Consider the following 22167-nt stretch of genomic DNA (forward strand, 5'->3'; position numbering starts at 1 on the left):
GAGGTGGGGGTGTGGTGTTTGGAGTCAAGTCCCTATTTAAAAGGGTCGCCTCAGATCTGCAGGCCTGTAGAGAAAAGACAGCTAGCCTTATTTGTGACAGATAAGTTAGGAGTTGTCAGTTGTAAGTTGAAATGGAGCTTATGGGTAAAGGACAAACCGATTGCAATACACCTACGGTACCTACGGAACATAGGTATAGACCCTATATCAACCCTCTCAAAATACGGGAATATAATCCAGCACCGGACAGATTTGACTATACCCTTGATTTCGAATTAAACAGCGAGAGAGCTGACGCAGCGGTCATGACAGCGGACCCCTGCTACATGAACATACCCGTATACAGGCCAAGAGATGATGACGGTGATGATGATGATGAGGAGGAAGAGGCTGAGGAGGTGGAAGAAGGAGAACTGGTGGTCTCTGATCCGGATGACAAGTATTTTGCACTGATTGAACCGTTAGATTTGACTACGTGCATGAATGCTCCTGGACTTTCCGAAAATGGACAACTACCCATCACACCCCCATCCTCCCCAGCAGCGAACTCTGAAACACAGAACTATTCCAAACCACAGCGATCCCCAGCAGGCTCTGGTGATGAGGATGCAACATCCCCTCTCGCTGCACCCACAACTAGCTGGCTGCACCGAATGGATGAAATTCTTCAGGTCCCCACACAGGGAATGGGTCGTATGAAAGTTAAAGATATAAAGATTGCATTAAAGTTATGGGATATCGAAAATGAACAGAAAAACAGAGATTCACATGAATGGGCCTGTTAGAGATACCAATAGATATTAATGTAAAAAATAAAAAATAAAAAAATATATATATATTTTAAGTCATTGATTTGTGATTTACTACATGATATGATTTAATTAAGTCTATTAGATGTATTGTGTATCATACCTATGTAGATATGATAGGCTATGCTGAATATTTGTATTATGTATTATTATGTATTTTTACCCATGTTAAATTCTAGTTAGATTCTGACAATGTGATGCATAATTATGCATGTAATGCAAATATTCAGGCCTTCTATGTCACTGTGGGAGTGGACCTAAAAACGCCTAGTATTGACATGAATGAACACTTGCCTGAACACAAACAGAAAGGTTAGAGTAACATTAGTACATTTTTAGTAAAGAATGTAGTGTATTGGCTTTACACTACACTTGTGTACTCAATGATTGCATGCTAATAGTACTGTACTATTAAACTATTAAAACATGACATGATTTAATCTTGTGCATCTGTGTCTATTCTTCTATGTCACTGTGGTAGTAGACCTAAATACACAAAATGGTAATGTGTATCATACCTATGTAAATATATGTTATGTTTCTCGTGAAAAAAAAAAAAAAACATCAATGTACACATATGCCACACTGGCAAACCTTCTATTTGTACACACCTCTAACCTCATTACGTATGTGTGACCCTGGCCGAATCAGTCACACAGTACTTTGTCCCGCGGAATATAAGTCTCTGTTCACACAAAGCAGGAGCATATACGCAATCGACAGTGGTAAAATATATATATATATCTTTCCTTATATTCATACATACATATATATATATATATACATACACACATACACACATATATATATACATACATACACATACTCCCATCATAAAGTTGGACTCACTCCATACATACATTTGAACCCACACCCTATGTTATATATATATATATAATGTGGACACTGAGCGGACACCAACACAAGGCAGTGTTCAAACTGGGCCGGCACGGCCGTTTATTATAGTCAAATGCACTTTTCCGTGCGTGGCGTCAAAGGTAACTCAAATGTCAATTACAAACAAAAAACTCCGCCTCTTCTCTGGCGGGGGTTTGGTTAGGGATCTCTTCCCTACCGGGCTTAGTGCGCCACTATTATCTCACTCTGTCCCCGGGTTTTGACAGGTGCCTTGTCAATACTCTCCCGGGGAGGAGGAACTTTCGTCAGTGTTCATTCGTCCGGGGTAGCGGGTTACCTATACAGGAGGAGAATAGGCGTTTTAGTTTCATGCTCACATTAAGGTATATGTCTGGTGTCGTGGTGTGAGAGGGTGAGGTGTCGCTTACCGCCAGGCATCTCGAACTGTCCCTGTCAGCTGTCAGTGGGGAAATGAGAGCAGCGGCAGACATCTCTTCCTTTTTAGCCTGGCGTAGGCGCGTGCACTTGGCCTTGGGCCAATAGGTGCACTTGGCCTTGAGCCAATAGATAGGCTGGGTAATAAGTCTGGTCGATGACGAGGCCGAGTGGGCGTGTCCCCCTTGGCCGTGCTCTGCCTCCTCCCCACTGGCTGTCTGGGCTCTTACGCTTACCTGGCGGGTGGTTGCCTAGCGACACCCCACAATCAGAGTTGGGGTCCGTTACTCTTAAAAGTAAGGCACTACATATTACATATTACTTTTGAAAAAGGTAATGCCTTACATTACTTTATTACTCCCTGGAGAAAGTAACTAGTTACATTACTCGTTACATTACTTTTGCGTTACTTCATAAAATCGCCTGAGATGCATTGTCAAATAATTTGCACTGAACTGCCACACACTTAACAAATCTTTATTAAATAAAGTATTCAATCAAACCACAAGAGGGGGCTCAAGTACCACCTACTACATGTACATCTTATGTAACACAGTGACACTGACACAGTGGTTTTCAACCAGTGCTACTCTGTGGACCACCACTCCACCAGTTAGCCTTGAGGGTGTTCCAGGGGGTCCCCAGCTAAATGATGCTGTTGGTAATGGTAAGTAGAATAATTGTTATTGTGCCTGTTGTCTCACCTAAACAATGAACATCAATACAGAATGGAATTGTGGACAAAATCTTATCCTATTTAGTTTTGTGTCATCAAATGGTGGTCTGTGGGATGGGATGGTTCAAATGCAGAATACATAATGTGCCTTGATATGAAAAGGGTTGAAAACCACTGTACCATAAGTAGGCAAATATATTCCCAAAATAGTATTCCCAAATTATATTCAAATAGAATAATAGTGCAAATAATAACAGTCTAGTGGAAATATTAACTGCCAAAGTAACAGACTGGCCTTCCCAACAACAACCTTAGTGCAAAAATCAACTGATTCATATAATAAACAATAATATATCCAGGAAAAAAGAAAAGAAAAAAACAGACTGGCCTTCCCAATGTTTTGATTAATTGAACAAGGTGGACCCTATTGTAAACAAGTCACAAGTGTAATGCTTAATTGGGTTATCCACTCATAGTTAACAGACTGGACTTCCCAACAACTTTAGTGCAAACGTCAACTGAACACTGCTTATTTAGTGCACATATCAACTCAACTCAAAATAATCTATCCACAAATAAAATAAAAAATACACTTCCCAAGTAACACACTCAGAGGAGAGGTAGGTTGTTGAACAAGTTAAAGCAGTAGGCTGCCTCAAAATAAAACTATATATATATATCCATTAATAAAATAAGAGAATGGCCTTCCTAACATCACTGGATGATGATGACAGACTTGAAAGGGGAAACAAAACATGTTGTTACCTTATTTGACTGGTTTCTCAATTCTCACTACAGCAGCGGTTGTACCTCATAAGCAGGAGTCTCTCAAATCGTTTGTCTGACAGCCTGTTCCTCCTTGGAGTCAGCACAAGGCTGCCCAGGCTGAACAGCCTCTCCACTGGGGCACTAGAAGGTGTCGCCGTGTTGTATTTCAAGGATATTTTTTTTATTGTAGGGAACATGTTCAGGCTCTCAATCTCAGTCCCAGACTTCAAATAGTCAATGGCCTCCTTATCTGGGTCGAAGGATGCTGTATCCTCATCCTCTAACTCAAAGAATTCTTCATCACTGTTGGAAGTGAGGGTTTGCTGCTGAGGCCTAACCTCCTGCTCATCCACGGCGGAAGCGCGACACTCTGCTGTCAGCAGTGTCCTCAGGGCGTCTTTCTTGTCCTCGTCTCGCAGCCACCGCACCTTAAACTTTGGCAAAGTGACAGCAGCAAGGAGAGCATCTCTGCTGTCCATCACAGAAGCAAATCGTGTCTTGACGGCCTGAGATATAAAACAATTTAGAAATTAGATATAAATATAATTAATCTTATAGAGTAGTCTACAAAGCATGCATCTCTCTGGAAGGAGTTGACAGGTGAATGGTGCAACAGGCAGAGATGAGTCATGCCCTTACAAAATTGACTATATGTTCAGAAGCACAGCTCCATTAAATAAATATTACATTCACAGCATAATTTAGGGCAAAATGTAAAATACTGCAATAGGACATCTGGGTGGAAGTGCATTAACTCAGTGCAATCTTCATGTTAGGGAGGGATGTGCATCTGATTTCTTTCACATGATCACAATAAATCACACTACACTGGTGGTCATTTGAATGAGTCCCACTACTAGATGTTGGGCTGATTGACGTTTCAATAATAACAATTATAAAATAATTTATAAATAAAATAATACCTGTACTATGGCATCAGGCAGACTTGCTGTCATCCGGGAGAGCCCAGCCTGCTTTGCCAGTGTCTTAGACATCAGAGAATGCAGTGTTGGTAGGAGACAGCCATAGTAGCAGTTATCTTCACCTTGCAACTTGTCCAAAGCTACAGTGAGTGGTTTTGTGACTGTGCAATATTCCGTAAGGAATTGATACTCCCGTTCAGCGATGGCTTTAATACCTAGTTGAGTGCAGAGAGTGGTCAATTTTGGCATGGGAATCTCAGTGATGCGAGATATTGCATCATGGAACGAGTTCCATCTAGTTGCTGTAGGCACGATGAGCTTTTTTCCACACAGACTGTCAACGATCTCAGAAGCCACGGTAGAACGGCTGGCCTTAGTCCATAGAGCAGAACACTTGGCTGTGGCGCTTCTGTAGACTGCTTTGGACTCTGCGTGTGAGGTCAGCCATTTTTCAATATCATTTGTTGAAATGAGGTTAAGGGTATGCGAGGCACATCTCACGTGGGGGGGTAGAGTAAACTGTCCTTGTTCGTCGCCGTCGGAGGACAGCACTTCACCAACATCTGTGAATGTCACTTCTTCATCTTCTCGACCCTGCTCTTCCTCTCCCTCCTCCTCCGAATCTACTGCATGCTGCTGAGTCTCATATATTCTGAAAGCCTTCACAAAGTTCGACCCGTTGTCTGTGACTGTTGCAGTGACTTTGTGTGACAGTCCAAACGCTGAATGAACCTGTTCAATTTCACTAGCCACAACATCGTATGTGTGGCGTCCTTTGATTCGTTTGCAGGCAATAGCTGCTTTCTGACGAGAGAAATCGCTTGGATTAATCCAATGGGCAGTCATTCCCATGAAGCTTTTATTGTGGGCCGTCCAAATGTCAGCGGTAGTTGACACATATTCAACGCTCTCAAATTTCTTCTTTAGCTCACTTTCCATGGTCTTGTAACAATTGTCCAAATATGTTGTAAAAGTTTTCCTGTCTGTTGTTGGCTGACCGTTCCCCAATATAGGTATTTTGCACAGTATCTTTCGGAAAGACGGAGATTCAACCGTTGAAATTGGCAACATTTCCTCTACTATGTACGAGGCAACAAGGCTGTTTACCTCCGATTTGGAGGTTCCCTTCCGTATTTCAAAATCAATCTTTTGCTGCTTGCTTGGAGTAGGACCTTCGGTGTCGGTCGACAACTCAATGCTGCTCTGCGGATCTCTTGCGACCAACTTTGTGTTCTCATGTTTAGACTTCAGATGTTTCGATAGATTTTACGTAGTGTTCGAGGCAGTAGAAAGATGCTTCTGACCTGGGCAAAGCCTGCATTTTACAATCACATTCTTGTCTTTCCTCGTAACTAAGTCAAAGTAATGTGCATATTTCCAGCCTTCAAATGTTGTTTTTCTTTGAGACGGCGTGTCGGGTGTTGCTATGAGCGCTGCCATGTTTCCAGTGATCCTTTGCAGGGGGGGGGGGGGGGGGGGGGGGGGGGGCGTTGCATCACTAGGGCGCGTTCAAAATTGTCCACACAGAGCGCACTCACGTATTTTGGTTGTATTGGCCACAATGGCCAATGCGCTCAGTGCTGTATTTTCGAACGCACCCTACCTGTCAATACGAAAAGTGCTGCTGCCGAGCTGACACAGTGTTCATGTTCAACTATTTTCCTTACACAAATACACACTGCTGAAAGCAGCCACATGACGCAAGTAGCGAGTAACGGCAGCGCTAAAGCGACCAGTAACTGTAGTGTGATTATCAATTTTGGAGGAGTAGTGTCGTTATATTACTCGCTACCGACCAAAGTAGTGTCGTTACAGTAACGAGATTTTCCGTTACTCGTTACACCCAACTCTGCCCACAATATATATATATATATATATATATATATACTGCATCATACAGTTGAACTCATATATTTCAACTTATTCTCTTCTTATACTGTTACACCCATGCATATTACTCTTTTCCATTCCTCTTTTAAAAATCTTGCAATAGGTGACCAATCTCTAACAAAGTCAGTAAGATTGCCTCTTAATAAATATGATAACCTCTCCATTGGCAGTATCGACATGAGTTTTTCATACCATAATTGTATGTCAGGGGGCATCTAAGACTGCATCACTACTTTAAACGTACTCTGGTAGCAAACTTAATCTTCTGCCAACAAGGTTATCAGCAATCAAATATATTTGTAAGTAAGTAAGTAAGTCTTCTCACTTTAAGTGCTAAACAGAGTGTGCATGTCTTGGGTGACGTAGTTGCGTAAGCAAGTACAATGTTATGTGGATACTGGTGTTGGTGCCGGTGGCAACGAATAATATACTGCTTTACTACAATGTACTACTCAATACTTTCTATTGATTATTATAATGTGTTTCATTATTTGAAATACAAGTGTCCTTTATCTATTTGATGCTTAGCTTTTGCTATTTCATTCCTCTGGCTGCCATACACATGTGTGGCGTCAAGTTGATTGAGTGATAATGGCATGTCTATGTAATTACTGATGTTTTAACTGATTGGCACTCAATTCAATTCAATTCAAAGGGCTTTATTGGCATGAGCAAACATACGTTTGCAAGAACAATACAACAATACAGCAATACAATCAATACAAAAAGTATGTACATTTGAAGGTCAGAATCACTCACATGCTCTGACTTGCTAATTATCTCATTGCAAAGCTGTGTTTCTTGTTGCTATATAATGAGTTTGTTTGGTGATGTGCTTCATTCTTGCCCTGATGAAGACCAGTTAATGGTCAAAACATGTTGGCAGCCGCCTTTTTAATTTGATAAAGGCTTTCCTCCTATTTTTTACTTTGAGTGACCGGATCGGCCCTTTTTTTATCTATGCCTTGATCCCGTTTTGATCTGTGTGAGCACCTTTTATCATCATTACTTTTTGACATCTCCATTGAGCACCTGGTTAGTTCCTCTTTTCCTAATAGCCTATATACTACTGTTTGACAAATCATACACACCAAAGATAACTCACGGTCTGCTCATTCTATTTGTAAGAACTTTATATGTCCTCTAACATAGACATCTAGAGCAATATTCATACCGGTATATGTTTATTATTTTAAAATACAGACAGCAAAACTATTGTCATTGTCTACATCATGGTGCCTCGGCCCATGATTGACTTCTTAGTGTTTTTCTCAGGTTTCAAAAGGATTATATAACACTTTGGTCCAAACAGTGCCACCAAAAGGCCAAAACTAGATGCTAAAATAGCAAATACCTCCACTACATCTGCATATTTGCCTGGAGAGCTGATATATGCTGGTATGAAGGCTATCCACACGGCACAGAAGATCAACATGCTGAAAGTGATTAACTTGGCTTCATTGAAGTTGTCTGGAAGATTCCTTGCCATGAATGCTAGTAGGAAGCTTATTAGTGCCAGTAAACCAATATAACCTAACAACACCGCAAAACCAACTGTTGACCCCACAGCACACTCATAGACTATCGTATCACTGTGGTATTGTGTATTTTTATGAGGAGTTGGAGAGGCAGACACAAGCCAGGCTGAGCAGATTGTCACCTGGATACAAGTAAGAAACAGAACGGTTCCCCTCTGCTGCATAGCACCAAAATACTTCATGATGTCTGCACCCCCAGGCTTGGAGGCCTTGAACACGGCCAAGACCACCACAGTCTTTACCAGTATACAGGAAACAGACAGCACAAAGCTAATCCCAAATACAGCATGCCTCAGTTGACAAGTCCAGAGTCTTGGACGTCCAATGAACAAAAGTGAGCACAAGAAACACAGTTTAAGTGACAACAAGAGAAGGAAGCTGAGTTCTGAGTTGTTGGCGCGTACCATGGGTGTGCTTCGATGATAGATAAAGATTCCCAGGACAATGGCACAGATAACTGTGCCAAGCAATGAGATGATTGTCAAGGAGATTCCCAGGGCCTCATGGTAGGAGAGGAACTCTATCCTTTTAGGGACACAGTGGTCACGCTGGGGACTGGACCAGAAGTCCTCTGGACAACTGATGCACTCTGTGGAGTCTAACAAACAGGAGAAGATTAAAGGGACAGACAAGGATCGTATCTAAAGATAATCACATATCACCCATTCTTGAGATAAGGGACAAAATGTTTATTTATTTATTTGTATTTATTTATTTAAGATACATTCAAATCAAATGGATGTATTTGTAGACACAGGTCTCAACTACCAATCTTGAGAAGGAACAGGTTTTTCGCATAACATTTCTTTCTAAAATGGGACATGTATGCACTTCATAACTGATTCATGTCAACTCCGTCAGACACACTTTTATTTTAATTTGATAATTTCAACAATAATATAAAGTCCTCAGTTATCTTATAATGGCTTTCAGTAATCAAGTTAAGTAATACAATTATTTTAATATTGTTTTGTTCCAATATCACACTATTATGAAACATCCAATTTATCAAATCCGTCATTTCAACCTTTATTTTCAATATTATAACATGAAAACCATGTAAAAAAATATTAATAATCATAATTACGTATCATTTTAGTTGGTGTTTCAATACATAAGCACAAAAGATTTGACATCAAATCGTCTATTTCTTTGGAAATGAACAAAAACGTTTGACAGAGTTGACGAACATCTGACGGAGTCGAACTGATTTAGGTTCTAGACCACCTAGAATCTTGATTCTGGTGACTAATCCCACATTTTCAAGGATGAGGAATACAGTGGTACTATTTAGATTTGCCCTGTGACCATTTTTCTAAATGGCTGCCAACTTTCTGTTATTTCCCAATAACTCAAGTTCTACACCACCTAGGATCTTGATTCTGGTGACTAATCATACATTTTCAAGGATGAGGAATACAGTTGTACTATTTAGATTTATCCTGTGACCATGGTAGACATTTTCAAAAATGGTGCACCTGCTATTATTTGACCAATTTAGTCTGGGAATAGTATCAGAATAATGTCAAATCTGTGAATACATTTCTTACCAAGAATGTTCTTTACCAATGTGTTTGTAAAGGTGTCTACTAACATATCCCACATTGGTTTCTATTGAACCACCCTAGGGGCATTTTTTACAGCTGCTGAAAGTTGGGTACCATCAACAACCAATATAAGGCTAAATGTTCTAAATTTCATTATGCTTTAAGTAGCATGTGGCATGTCAAACTAGGGGCTTTTCATGATTCTGAATCCATTCCAAGCATTAGTTTTGCAAGAAAAACACTCTGTTGGCTAAAAACGGCCATAGCCATCATCACAGATGTGATGAGGTCAGCACAAGTGGCTATGGCCAAACTAGGGGGTCTATGGCCAAACTAGGGGTCAAACTCCTTGGGCTAAATTCGGCCATATCCACTTGCCCAAATGTGCTGACCTCATTTTGTGAAGACGGCTATGGCCGTTTTCAGCCCAAGGAGTGTTTTTTGTGCTTAGCTAATGCTTGGAATGCATTCAGAATCATGAAAACTCCCTAGTTTGTCACATGCTACTTAAAGCATAATGAACATTTTGCCTTATATAGGTTGTTGATGGTACACCAACTTTCAGCAGCTGTCAAAAGTTCCCCTATGGTGGTTGAATATAAAGCAATGTGGGATATGTTAGTAGAAACCCTTCCAAACACATTGGTGAAGAAAATTCTTGATAAGGAATTTATTACCAGATTTTATTAATATCCCCTGACTAAATAACTCATGTTCTAGACCACCTAGACCCGACTTCACCAACAGAGACCCGCGTGACACCTAAACAACAAGTTTGGACAGCCCCACCAATTAGTGTTACGGAAAATAGCAAGTGTCTACCCTAGTCCCAGAGGGAGACACAGAACTTAGATGCGGCTCACATGTTGCACGACTCCTCAAAAAGCTTCCACCAGAGATGAGAGCTGAATTCCGCCGCACAATGCTCTGCGGCCCAGGAGCAACCAACACCCTGTTGGAGTTCTGAGTGGTTGAAGCACAAGTCCTAGCCATATAGCCTGTGCAAAGGCAAACACCTTGAAGTCCTGCTTGAGTTGAACAGGGAGCAGTGAACAGTGAACGAAAGACTGAAGACAGAACATCTGCCTTCAGGACTATCAGGCAGGATGTGCAGACACTGGAGGCATCAGTGTCGTTCTCTGTGTCCCCAGCATGCCAACCAAAGCAATGTTACCAAATCAAAGGAGCCTTCACCTCAAGTCACCTGGGGCTGGGTGAGCAATCGTATCCTGTATCTATCCTCACAACTAAATACAGACTCTTGGCCAGACTGCCGTTTGAAAGGGTCAAACCCCTCATCCTGATTGGGGAAGATCACCCCACCTAATCACACCAACCGAACAAGTGAGGTTGGGGCCTCCAGGTGGGCCAGCAGCCATCTGCACAAGACTTGGCTGGAACCTGCAGGAAAGCAATCTCCAGCCAAGACAATGTAAGTTGACTATAACAGAGCCCCAGAACACAGAGCTCATGAGAAGGATGGAGAAACACTGGTAGGAGGCCACCAAGATAAGATCAAGATCCTTGGTGGTCTAAAACTTGAGTTATTGGTAAAATAACAGCAGGTTGGTGGTCATTTTGAAAAACAATGGCTTCCATGGTCACAGGACAAATCTAAATAGTACCACTGCATTCCTCATCTTTTAAAATGTATGATTAGTCACCAGAATAAAGATCCTAGGCGGTGTAGAACTTCAGTTATTGTAAAATAACATCAGGTGGCGGCCATTTTGGAGAATGGCTGCCATGGTCACCACGAGACAAATATGTGATGGCCCTATTATATAGCCAAAAATATTCCTTAAGGCATGCTTTAACTGTGTGCCAAATTAGAATACTTCCCATTATTCAAAAACTATAATTTTATTGTTTTAGGAACACTTTTGTCAACTCCGTCAGATACATGTCAACTCCGTCAGACACAAAACCTGACGGAGTTGACGTCTGACGGAGTTGACAAAATGGCATTTGTTTTCATCTTAACCCTCTGTAGTACAATGTAACCATTTAGTTTTTTCTTCAGTTGTTAGCTAAACCTAACCCTAAACTAAAATACTAAACATTATTTTTGAATTCTTCCTGACAGAGTTGACATGTAAAAGCTGTGACCACATTGATCAACATTGTTTGTTTAAAATATCAAACAATTTAATGCTTGTCAGACCAGGTGCTCCACTGTTGCAACAAAATATAAACAGGACTTGGAAAAGGAGTCTTCAGGCTAAATCTGTCGACAATATTTTCTGATTAATTTAAGACTTTTACAAAACCTGACGGAGTCGACGGAGATGTGGGACACACATTTGATATGAGATATTTATTGGAAAATATAAATTATTAAAATTAACTGTGTATATTGTTTGCTATGTTAAACGGTAATTGACATAAATAAGGCTCTTACGTGTGGGACATGTTTTTTCCACTTTTGTCCCTCATCTCAAGAATGAGTGATATACATAATGTACACCTACCAGTCTCATTGCTGATCTCACCCTCAGAACAAGCAATGCAGTCAAAGCAGCAGACAGGTTGTCCTTTCCTTCTGGCCAGACGGGTTCCAGGGGAACAGCTCTCACTGCACACAGACTGAGGTGGCTATACAGGAAATTAATTAATCTCAGTCCAAACTAAATTACAATCACATCATGAGTATTAGCTATTTTAAAAATCCAAAGTGACCTGTGTGGATTCAAAGCTCCAGAAGATTATGTCTTCATCAAGGATGAGTTCTTCACCTGCGGAGTCTGACTTCTTAAACATGCCTACATTGTGAACCTTTGTGCTTCCATCAGGGAGCCACACCCAGTTCATGACATCATAGATTGGTAAAGCATCACCATTCGCATCAAAAGATACTTGATCACCAAATGCTGTTGTAAAGTTGATCTTTTCCAGGTAATACACGAGCTAGAAATAGTGATGAGCAACATTTTTAACAACAAGATAACATAGAATGTAAAGAACAGTATCTCTGACAGAAACAGTTTTGGTATATACACACTTAAGACTATTTTCAACACAATATAAACATTAATGTATTTAGCCTTCTGAGTTTACTAATTGTTCCAAGTCTATGAATGGACTATTACTATTATTATTATTAGTAGTATTAGCATCGGGTCGCAGGGGCCAACTTCCCTCTCCAGAGAAACATTACCAACTTACTCCAGGGGGATCCCGAGGCGTTGTGGAGAGTTAATCCCCCATCTGGCCCTTGGTCTGACCGGGGGTCTCCTCCCACTGGGACATGCAACAAGGACTTCCCTAGGGATGATGCTCGGGAGGCATCCTTACTAGATGCCCTAACCACCTAAATTGGCTCTGGGTTTACTCCGAGTCTCTCTGGTGTGACTGAAATTCTCACCCTATCTCTAAGGGAGATGCAAGCCTCCCGTCTGAGAAAGCTCATTTTGGCCGATTGCATTCGCAACCTTATTCTTTCAGTCATGACCCACACTTCATGACCATAGGTGAGAGTATGAAGGAATATTGCTCAGTAGACAGAGCTCTGCCTTCTGGCTTACTCTCTTTTCATCACTACAGTGTGGTACTGTCACAGTATGTGGCTCTGTGTTGCCATACTGTGGCTGTGTGTGGGCGTCTGCTTTCCTCCCAGCTTCCAGCCTGGGCACACCTGTGTGTGGTCACCTCATCGCACTCAATTGACACACCTGCCGGCCATCAACTCTTCAGCCCTGACAGTATTTAAACCCTGGTCTTCACTCCACTCATCGCCAGATCATTGTACAACCTTTCATGGTAGTAGCTTGTCTCTAAACCAGTGTTTACGTCCTAGTTAGTGAAGTTATAGTTTAGTAGTATTACAAGTCTTAGTTCATAGTATTCCTAGTGTTTTGCTCCTGTGTGTTTCCTGCAACTCAAGCTCTTTTCCTCTCCTCCAGAACCCAGCTCTCCTGTTCATCCGCCTGCTTGTTGTCTGCCTGCCCTGCCTGCTCTTCTCAGCATTCATGTTTTGTGTATGCTACCTTCCCATTCACTTATTGTGAATAAATACCTTAACTTGGTTCCTGTGTTTGGCTCTGCTTTTGGGTTCAACTTTATGCATACCATGACAGGTACAGTGACTGCAACAGACCACCCCTGCTGCTCCGATTATCTGGCTGATCTCCTGCTCCATCCCTCCCTTCAAGACGCCGGGAAACTTAAACTCCTTAATCTGGCGAAAAGTGTCATTCCCTACCCAATCTGGGAACCCATCGGGGAAAAAATGAAGAAAAAGAGGCCCTCTGCTGTTTGTTTCTTTGAATTTGTCTCTGGAGGCAGGATGGAATGTCTTTTTTTTTTTACCTGTAAAAACCACATTGAGACTGAAGTCTCTTTTACAAGTGTGAACTGGCCAGAAAAGTGACACAACTCTGCCAGTAACAAAAAATACACAAAAAACTGCCGGTTGTCCCACCCTTAGCCCTCCACATCCTGTGGAGCGCCTATGTTTTCATTCCCACTATCAACAATGTATACACATTCTGAATGGCCCTGCTGACAGATTCAGTAGAATAGTTTGGAAACTGTTCTTGAGAGACCTGGATCGGTTTAATGCTGAGAACCACAGCCTCAGATTTGGATATGCTGATCCTAATCCCAGCTACTGTACACTCGACTGAGAACCGATTCTGTGAGAGTTGGAGGTCTCGGACTGATGGTGCCAGCAGGACCACATCATCTGCAAAAAGCAGTGAAACCGTATACCCTCTCCACCATGACTTTCCCTCGAGATCCTGTCCATGAAAATCACATGGATCAACAGGATAGGTGACAATGCACAGCACTGGCAGAGGCTAATCCACACCGGAATCAAATCCTACCCATTGTGCCCATTACACGGACACAGCTCTTGCTTTGGGTGTACAGAGATCAGATGGCCCTCAACACGGTCCCTTCACCCCCCCATAGTCTTGTAGCACCTCCCACAGAACCTCCCGAGGGACCAGCTCATATGACTTCTCCACATCCACAAAACACATGCAGATTGGATATGCATACTCCCAGCTGTTCTACGACCAGGATGGAATCCACATTGCTCCTCTTGAATCTGAGGTTCGGACAGACCCTACTTTCCAGTACTTTGGCGAAAACGTTCCCAGGGAGGCTGATTGATGTGATACTTCTGTAATTGACACATACCCTCTGATCCCCCTTTTTGAAAAGTGGGACCACCACCCCGGTCTGCCACTCCCATGGCACTGTCCCAGACTTCCACGCAATGTTGAAAAGACGTATCAACCAGGACAGCCCCTCAACGCAAAGAGCCTTCAGCATCTCAAAATGTTTAATGATGAAGTTAAACTCTGGTGATGTTAGGCACATTTTAAAACTGTTATTGCTTTGTACTTAGATTAGATGTAGGCTATTAGATGTACTTGTATTTGTATGTAAAATACTGTTTTAGGTGGATGTGTAGTTGTAAAAGATTGTTTTAGGTAGGTGTATCAGGAGGCAAGTGAATCGTCCCACCCCTATTTCTGGGGGCCCTAAATAAAGAATTAGAGGACTAATAACCTAAATGACTAATAAAGAATATATCGTCTATCACCCAACTGTATGCACTGCACATGATGATTATAGCTGTGTGTGCCATGCCAATGAGCTGACAATGTTAAACAGCTTATATGGGAGTCAATGGAAGGTCTGTCCTTTGAACAAATCCATATATCTTAAAAAACGAAAAGTCTAAGGTCCGATTCATACTCCTATTTTACCGCTGTAGTGCCGAAATTATTTCAACTCGTCAGAAAATTTCAGTAGCACCGAAGAGCCGACTTTAGGACGGTACCCGGTAACCTCAAATTACGTCACATTGTAGGCTCTACAGAGCCAAACCGACTTTTATTCGGCTCTAATTTTGCAACTCACCAATTCAAAGACTGTTTTGTGGTGTCGGAAGCATACTTTCCCTATTCTAGTGGACGCACTCTGAGCCCCAGAAAAACATTTCTACAGATTTTTGCGGTGCACCAGACCCTCCTATACACAGGTTAATGTTTGTCTTTAGTTCAATGTTTGTTTTTCAAACGCCGTTGACAATGAAGGGAATTTTTTCTTCATAATGTATCTCATTACGTCATATTGTCTCTTTATTGTTAATGACGTTTAATGTTTGTGTTGACACCGTTTGTTTTACATCACCATTACATCACCTACAGTAATCAACATGAGTTAGACTTTAATATATTAGCGCCCCTTCACACGGGTATGATCTTCTATGTATGGTGGGGTGCTCAGAGGGCTGTATGTATGGTGGGGGGCTCAGAGGGAAAGTAAGCTTTGTACTCCACAATGCCGTCTTTTAGGCCTATTGGTCAGTAGTGAAAGTGTTGTTTTTATTTTTGCAGCAGTCGACTGAATTGTTGAACGTACCATAGCGTTAAGGAGAAGTCCTTAAAAGGATCCCTGGCTAATAAGACAAATATGCCTTAAAACATTATACTTGCCCTCTACAAAAAAGTAAATAAATAAAATAAAAATTACCTTAAATATTGTCTTTTTTTTCATGAATAGATAATCTTTCACTCAATAGTAGCTGCTGCTGTTGCAAGTTGATGATGTCATATGTCCATGTGGTCTATAGCCCTATGGAATGTATGGAGTGCAAATGCTAATAAAAACCAACTTTATGCTTCCTAAGGATAATATGAGCATCAAAGCAATATCTTAAATACTTTTTATTGGCAAGTGCATTCCATATATTCCATAGGGGTGGAACCGCGTATGGACATATGACTGATGATCATCAACTTGCGACAGGAGCCGTTCCTATTGAGTGAAATATTCTTACGTTATGTGATCTGACAGAACACCATGCATTAGCCTATTTAATTGCCAATTACTAGCATAATAATTCAATTCAGTATTTTACACGACAGGTGTTATATTCGTTATAGTCGTTACCACTAACTAGTTACATTTGTAACTCATTACCCCTACAATGTAGTTTTTTCATGCTTTTCCAATGCAAATGACATTAATTGCATTCTGAACTAAAATCCAATTTGAAGCATGTAATCTGTGAATTCAATTTATATAGGCTAACACACCTGCCATGGTTGTATTGTCTGCAAATTGGTACAGCTGTGCCCATTGAAAGGCCCTGTTCCTGGCACACACTGCAACATGTCATGGAGGGCATGGGCCAGAGCATACACAGCCTTGTACACACAATACTCTTCCCTGAGGTTAGACATATCCAAAATGGTACTTTCTGCTGTTTCCAAGTCCTCTTGTCCAGTACACACACTTCCACCAGCATCCACCCACTCTGACGGAAGGGGTGAAAACTTACACTGAAATGTGTCCTCCCAAAACTGTTTCACCTGAAGAAACAAAATGAAGACTTAAGCATAAATACACTTGTGAATGACAGCAGACAGCAGTTTGAAAATGCAACTTGAATACTAATCTAAGCCAAAGACGCACTATGGTCTTTCCATGGTTGTTGCCGGGATCATTGGGATGTATTTTTAACAAGAAGTCCTTGAGTCCTGGCATATCTCCATGACGGAAGGCAATACCCAGGGTGCCCCTCAGGTAAGGCATGTAGTGAGGAGTCTGGAATATAGGATCTGTTGTCCATGCCTCACTTGTTATCCATTGCAGACCTATCACATTCTGCCTTACCACCTGTTGATTGTAAAAATGTATCTATTGTACATTTAAAGGCAAATGAGCACGGCTAAAACATTGTTCTAACAACTATGAAGATTAGTCAGCTAAACAACAGTTCATGTTTGTTAGATGTCAGTTTGTCAGTTTATCTTATTGTGCGTAGTTAGTACTGAGGCCAAAAGCAAAATGAAGAAAAGGTTTCATACGTGTAGCACATGACCGACCCTAAATGGCACGAAAACTTGTATGTCAGTTATTCTGGATAGGCAACGCAACGCAACGCACATTGCACGTCTTGCTATCTGCGTTTGATAGAGGCAATTGGATATTTATTATTTTGGACATAGCTGGTTTCTGCCCGACAGTAGATATATGAAATGTGTTAGACACACAAACAGTCCTACAGTCACAGTCCGACACCCTACCCAAAACCCTAACCTAACCCTATATGCATGCGGAAGCCACAGGTCATTTGTAACCAGCAACATATGTCGGGAGCGATGGTGTTGTCGGTCATACAGACATATGCACCCCATATGAAACGATGTATTCACTTCATTGTAACTTATTTCAAATGACTTCTACTTATACAGGTCGTTTCGAGGAAGCAATCTGATTGATTGGTTGAAACAGCTTCTAGCCGTTCCTTAATCCATTCTGGACGGGAACCCCTTTTGGTGTTAATAAAATGTGCCCAGCGATATATATAAACACGGAGCACTTTTACCGACCGACCGGATGTTGTTCCGGATGTGGCTGTAGCAGCTAAGTGTAGCCAAAACACTTGAGGCGATCGACAACGGGAGGTAAGTTAAATCTAACGCGACTAGCAACTTGACAGCTGGACACATAACCTTTTTTTTATAATTAGGCAGGATGATTTAGATCTCGAGTTATTAACGTTTTAAGATTTTTGTTGTCGTCGGCTAAACAGGGGGGGAACATTTTTGATGACGTCTCACTGTTTTGCAACATTGAGGATTGTGCAACAAGCGCTCCTAGGCTGTAGAGCGATGCGACCGGTTTTGATATCACTAATTTGACGGCGATGAATCAATCTCCGTCTCGGGCACAAGACCGTACTAAGTACCATGACGGACATCTACGTCATGGGCCCTTAAACTGTAATGCACGACTTAAGGTGCCGTAGGAACTTCGAAAGGTATCACCCTCAAGTGTACCGTAATATCGCTTACTTATGCATCCCTAAATGAGCATGGATCATAACCCAACCTCCTCAATGAGATCAACCATATAGCTCCCATATACAAATGAAATGACCACACGGGCCGTGGAGTCCTTCATCACAGCAACAATCCTCTGAAGTTCCTCCGGGTCGTGGTCCCAGGGCAGAGCCTTGATGTACGCCAAACACCCCGAGCCAGACTGGGTCAGCGCAGACTGGAAGGATCTGGCATTATTGCGGCCATAGGCGTCATCGGTAAACAGCAGTCCTACCCAGGTCCACCAAAACCGTCTCATAATCTGGAGCATAGATTCCACCTGATTGAATAGAGAATGTCATTCAAGTTTTATTCATTCTCAAAATTACACAGAGTAATTAAACTCATTTCCAGTGTCGTCGAGTAATACAATATCATATAAAAAACATCAAAATACATCAGAAGATCAGGAAAAGGAAAACAAAAGGTATACATATGATTATGAATGACAGGTTACAAATAGAAGCTAAGACAAATGTCAAAACAATCTAAAAACAGTTACATATTGTGGGGGTCTGTATGCTCACCAAGGTTTTAAAACGACACAGGGGTACCAATGTGGTCAATTTTAATGTAGTTTGCAGGTCATTCCATGTATTAGGGCCACAGAAGCTAAAACCAGATCTACCAAGTTCAGAGTTAACTTTTGGTACCTTGAGGTACCTTGAAGCAGTGTGGTAGGGTAGGGTTCACAGTAGGTTTAGTAGAGGGCCCTAGGAGGGGTCCACGTGCACTTATTTTATGTTTTTCTAAGTGTGATTTTTAGGCATTTTTAGGACCTTTAAAATAAGGATTTTGATGAGACGGTCTTTCAGTCAGAGACTGTGGCACGCAACATTTTTGAGGTGGCCAAAGAATATGTATGTATGTATGTATATATGTATGTATGTATGTATGTATGTATGTATGTATGTATGTATGTATGTATGTATATATGTATGTATGTATTGTGGGGTCTCGCTAGCGACACCCTGCGATGGTAAGTGCGTTGCCAGGGCAACCAGACACGCTGTCAGACAGAAGACGCCTCGGGCAGCTAGGCCCGCCCTCGGCCTCGTAGTAGGGAATGTCTACGTGCCAAACCTCCTCCGCCAGATTGAGATGATGGAACGACCACACCCAAATCAGCAATCGGCCACACCTGCAGTATAAAAGGAAGATTCAAAACTGCCTCCCCCTGGCCAGCCGGGGCGCCTGATGGAGGGGAAAGGAACTGGTTGGAATAACGTGTTCCTTCCACACACTACGTCCAACCAGGGAAACTCCCCCGTCAGGTGTAAAGGAGCAACTTGGACACTCAGGCATGAAGGAAGCATGAGTTCAAGTCCGTTGCTCTCCCCTTGTCCCTCATATATGGGGACTAGGTTGGTGGAGGGTGTGTAGAGCCCAGAATCACATTAGATGATTGAAACAGGGGTGAAAAATGGGTTACAAAATTGTGGGATAAAAAATATTAAAATAAAAATAAAAGGAAGATTCAGTTCTGAGTCTGACAGCGGCTGGTTCACACACGCTCACGGAGGCACGCACAGCACATACCGTCGGGGCGTAAGAAGACACACACACACACACTTCCACCAACACCCATTCATGTATGTGTATATTCCTGCATGTGTTGACTGTCACTCTCCTCTCACCACAGGCTCTTAGGAACGGTCCAGGAAACACTAGAGCGACGGAGAATATCGGACTGTACGATTAAAACAATAAAGGAACAGGAGTTCCATTTCCACGCATCTCGCTGCGGGAGGAAGGCAGCCCCGCCACAGCGACGGTGACGAGGAAACTTCAATAATAAGGTCGGAAAGAAACCTGTTACTATTAATATTATATTGAGCACTGTCTGGCATACAGTCGCTCATTTGATTCGCCGAGAACGGCCTGAAGACTTACGCTCTATCGGAGCTGAACCCCCGCTATCGGGAGAGAAGACTCGCTACAGTTAAAGATAAAGACCGATGACGTCACCCGAAGCAAGGGAACCCCGCCAGAGCCCTCCAGTGAGGAGCGTGCTATCAGAGACTGTATAAACTGAAATGACATCTAATGCTCTGTTCTCATCCTCCTCCAGGCTGAGGAAAACGCCTGTGGAACAAACATTTGTGTGGAATATAATTTGCCCAGAAACCTACGTGGGGTTTCTCGATGAAATAAAAAGCAGTTGAAACTGCTGCAATTCCCTGTCCCGCCTGGTCCTTGGTCGCAGACATTCCACAGTATGTATGTATGTTTGTATGTATTTTAAAAGGGGGGCTTTTTTGTAAAATCCCAGCCTACAATACCTTCATATATATCAAAAATCCAAAGTAAGGTTACCAGTGAAAGGCAACATGCCTATTCACTGGGGACTATGCAAGGCAGAGGCTAGCTGCTTCATGGCATGCTGTTGTTTCATGGAGGAGGAGGAAAGGGGACAACAAGAAGAAGAACCTCGATTGCAGCCCGGCATGGCAAGGTTTCTGATTCTATTCTACAAAAGTTGGCTACTGCAGTCCTACCGTACAAAATACACAATACTGTACTGTACTGTCCTTGCGGTCATGTTTCCATTTAGACCCCATTAACATGAACAGCCATATGTTTATTGTCTCTTATCCTATGTCCTACTAGGCTTCTACGACGGACGCGCTAAGCGCATATCTGACTGACTGTCAAATGACAGACTGGTGAAGAGGAGAACCAGAACCATATAATCAAGCATACACGGGATGGAAAAGGAGTAATATTACGACCCCAGTACACGGCGGAGGAACCGGAGCGAGAGCGCTCGTCCCCAAGCTGAGTAGCGATATTTAGCGGTGTTTATATAGAATGCCAGAGGGCGGAAGACAAACGGTGTTTAATCACGTTTCCAGTATCCAACCGGCAGCTCTGCGGAGAGCGTGCCTGGCCTGAGTTGTACTCACCACGGACATTCCTTTCTGAGATATTAAATGCTATAAAGTTGAAGTCCAGACACTTGGTCCCGTGACGACGACCCGAGAGCACCATCGTGTGGGAGAAAGAGGAACTGAACATTTACCTGTCTTTAACCAGCTCTGCATTGACATTACATAAAAGTGATTGATAAACTGCTGTTTTGTCTAATTGAACTCTGTGATTAAACGCCTTGGAATAGGCAAACGTCTTTCTGTCTGTGTGTACCAGTCGCCACAACATTTATTATTTTTAGTCACATTTTAGTCACCTGAAATGTTTTAGTGTTGGTCTAGTTTTAGTCAACTAAATATCATACGATTTTAGTAGATTAAATCTACAGTTGATTTAGTCGACTGAAATGTATTTTGGTGGGCGTTGGTGTCGTAATGGCTGATTCTACACTTGCTCACATAACATGTCACAGTGTGATGCGTTGTGAGCTTGTAGATGCTCACGAAGAACACAAAGAAAAGGTTGACATTACCTGCATGAGTCTGTTTATTGCTCGGCTGTTTGATAACAAACAAAGCTGTATTGAACTATCGATGAATAGAGAACGGAAGATGGGGACAAACTAATTTATTTGGGATTATAGACAGTAGAGATGATATTCTATTGTTTGAGGTATGCAGTGCCATTATAGCTCTAGAATTTATTTTCATAATCAAAGCAAGATATTCTGTTCTATAATGTGATATAAGTAGGCCTATATAATGTAGCTATATCACAACATTTTTCATATGGGTCTGAGAAAATCTATTACATACCAAATTTGCTATATCTCTCTATTCTTGCTGGGACCAAGTTGAATTCAACGATCAACAAGTATAGGACGAGAAATGGGATACATCTTGTTCTTTCCTAAAACGGCATGGGACTGGCACAAATTGTACACATGTAACCCATTAACCATTTGCATATATTGAGGTGACAGGGACCATTTGAGAAATGGTTGACA

At 41.9% G+C, this 22167-nt stretch overlaps 1 protein-coding gene across 1 annotated transcript; it reads right to left on the minus strand.

Annotated features, from left to right (window-relative positions):
• Positions 1-7584: 7584 nt before the first annotated feature.
• LOC310874361 (extracellular calcium-sensing receptor-like) lies at positions 7585-21281 on the minus strand (the record flags this gene model as incomplete). The annotated part of the gene is made up of 7 exons (XM_083787134.1): positions 7585-8495; positions 11916-12039; positions 12124-12351; positions 16500-16775; positions 16879-17010; positions 18349-18521; positions 21197-21281. 7 exons carry the CDS (start codon positions 21279-21281, stop codon positions 7585-7587), a joined length of 1929 nt encoding a protein of 642 aa, XP_083643260.1.
• Between the last annotated feature and the right edge of the window lie 886 nt (positions 21282-22167).

Source organism: Protomyctophum parallelum (assembly GCF_964188405.1).
Source record: "Protomyctophum parallelum genome assembly, chromosome: 1".
NCBI classification, from domain to species: Eukaryota; Metazoa; Chordata; class Actinopteri; order Myctophiformes; family Myctophidae; genus Protomyctophum; species Protomyctophum parallelum.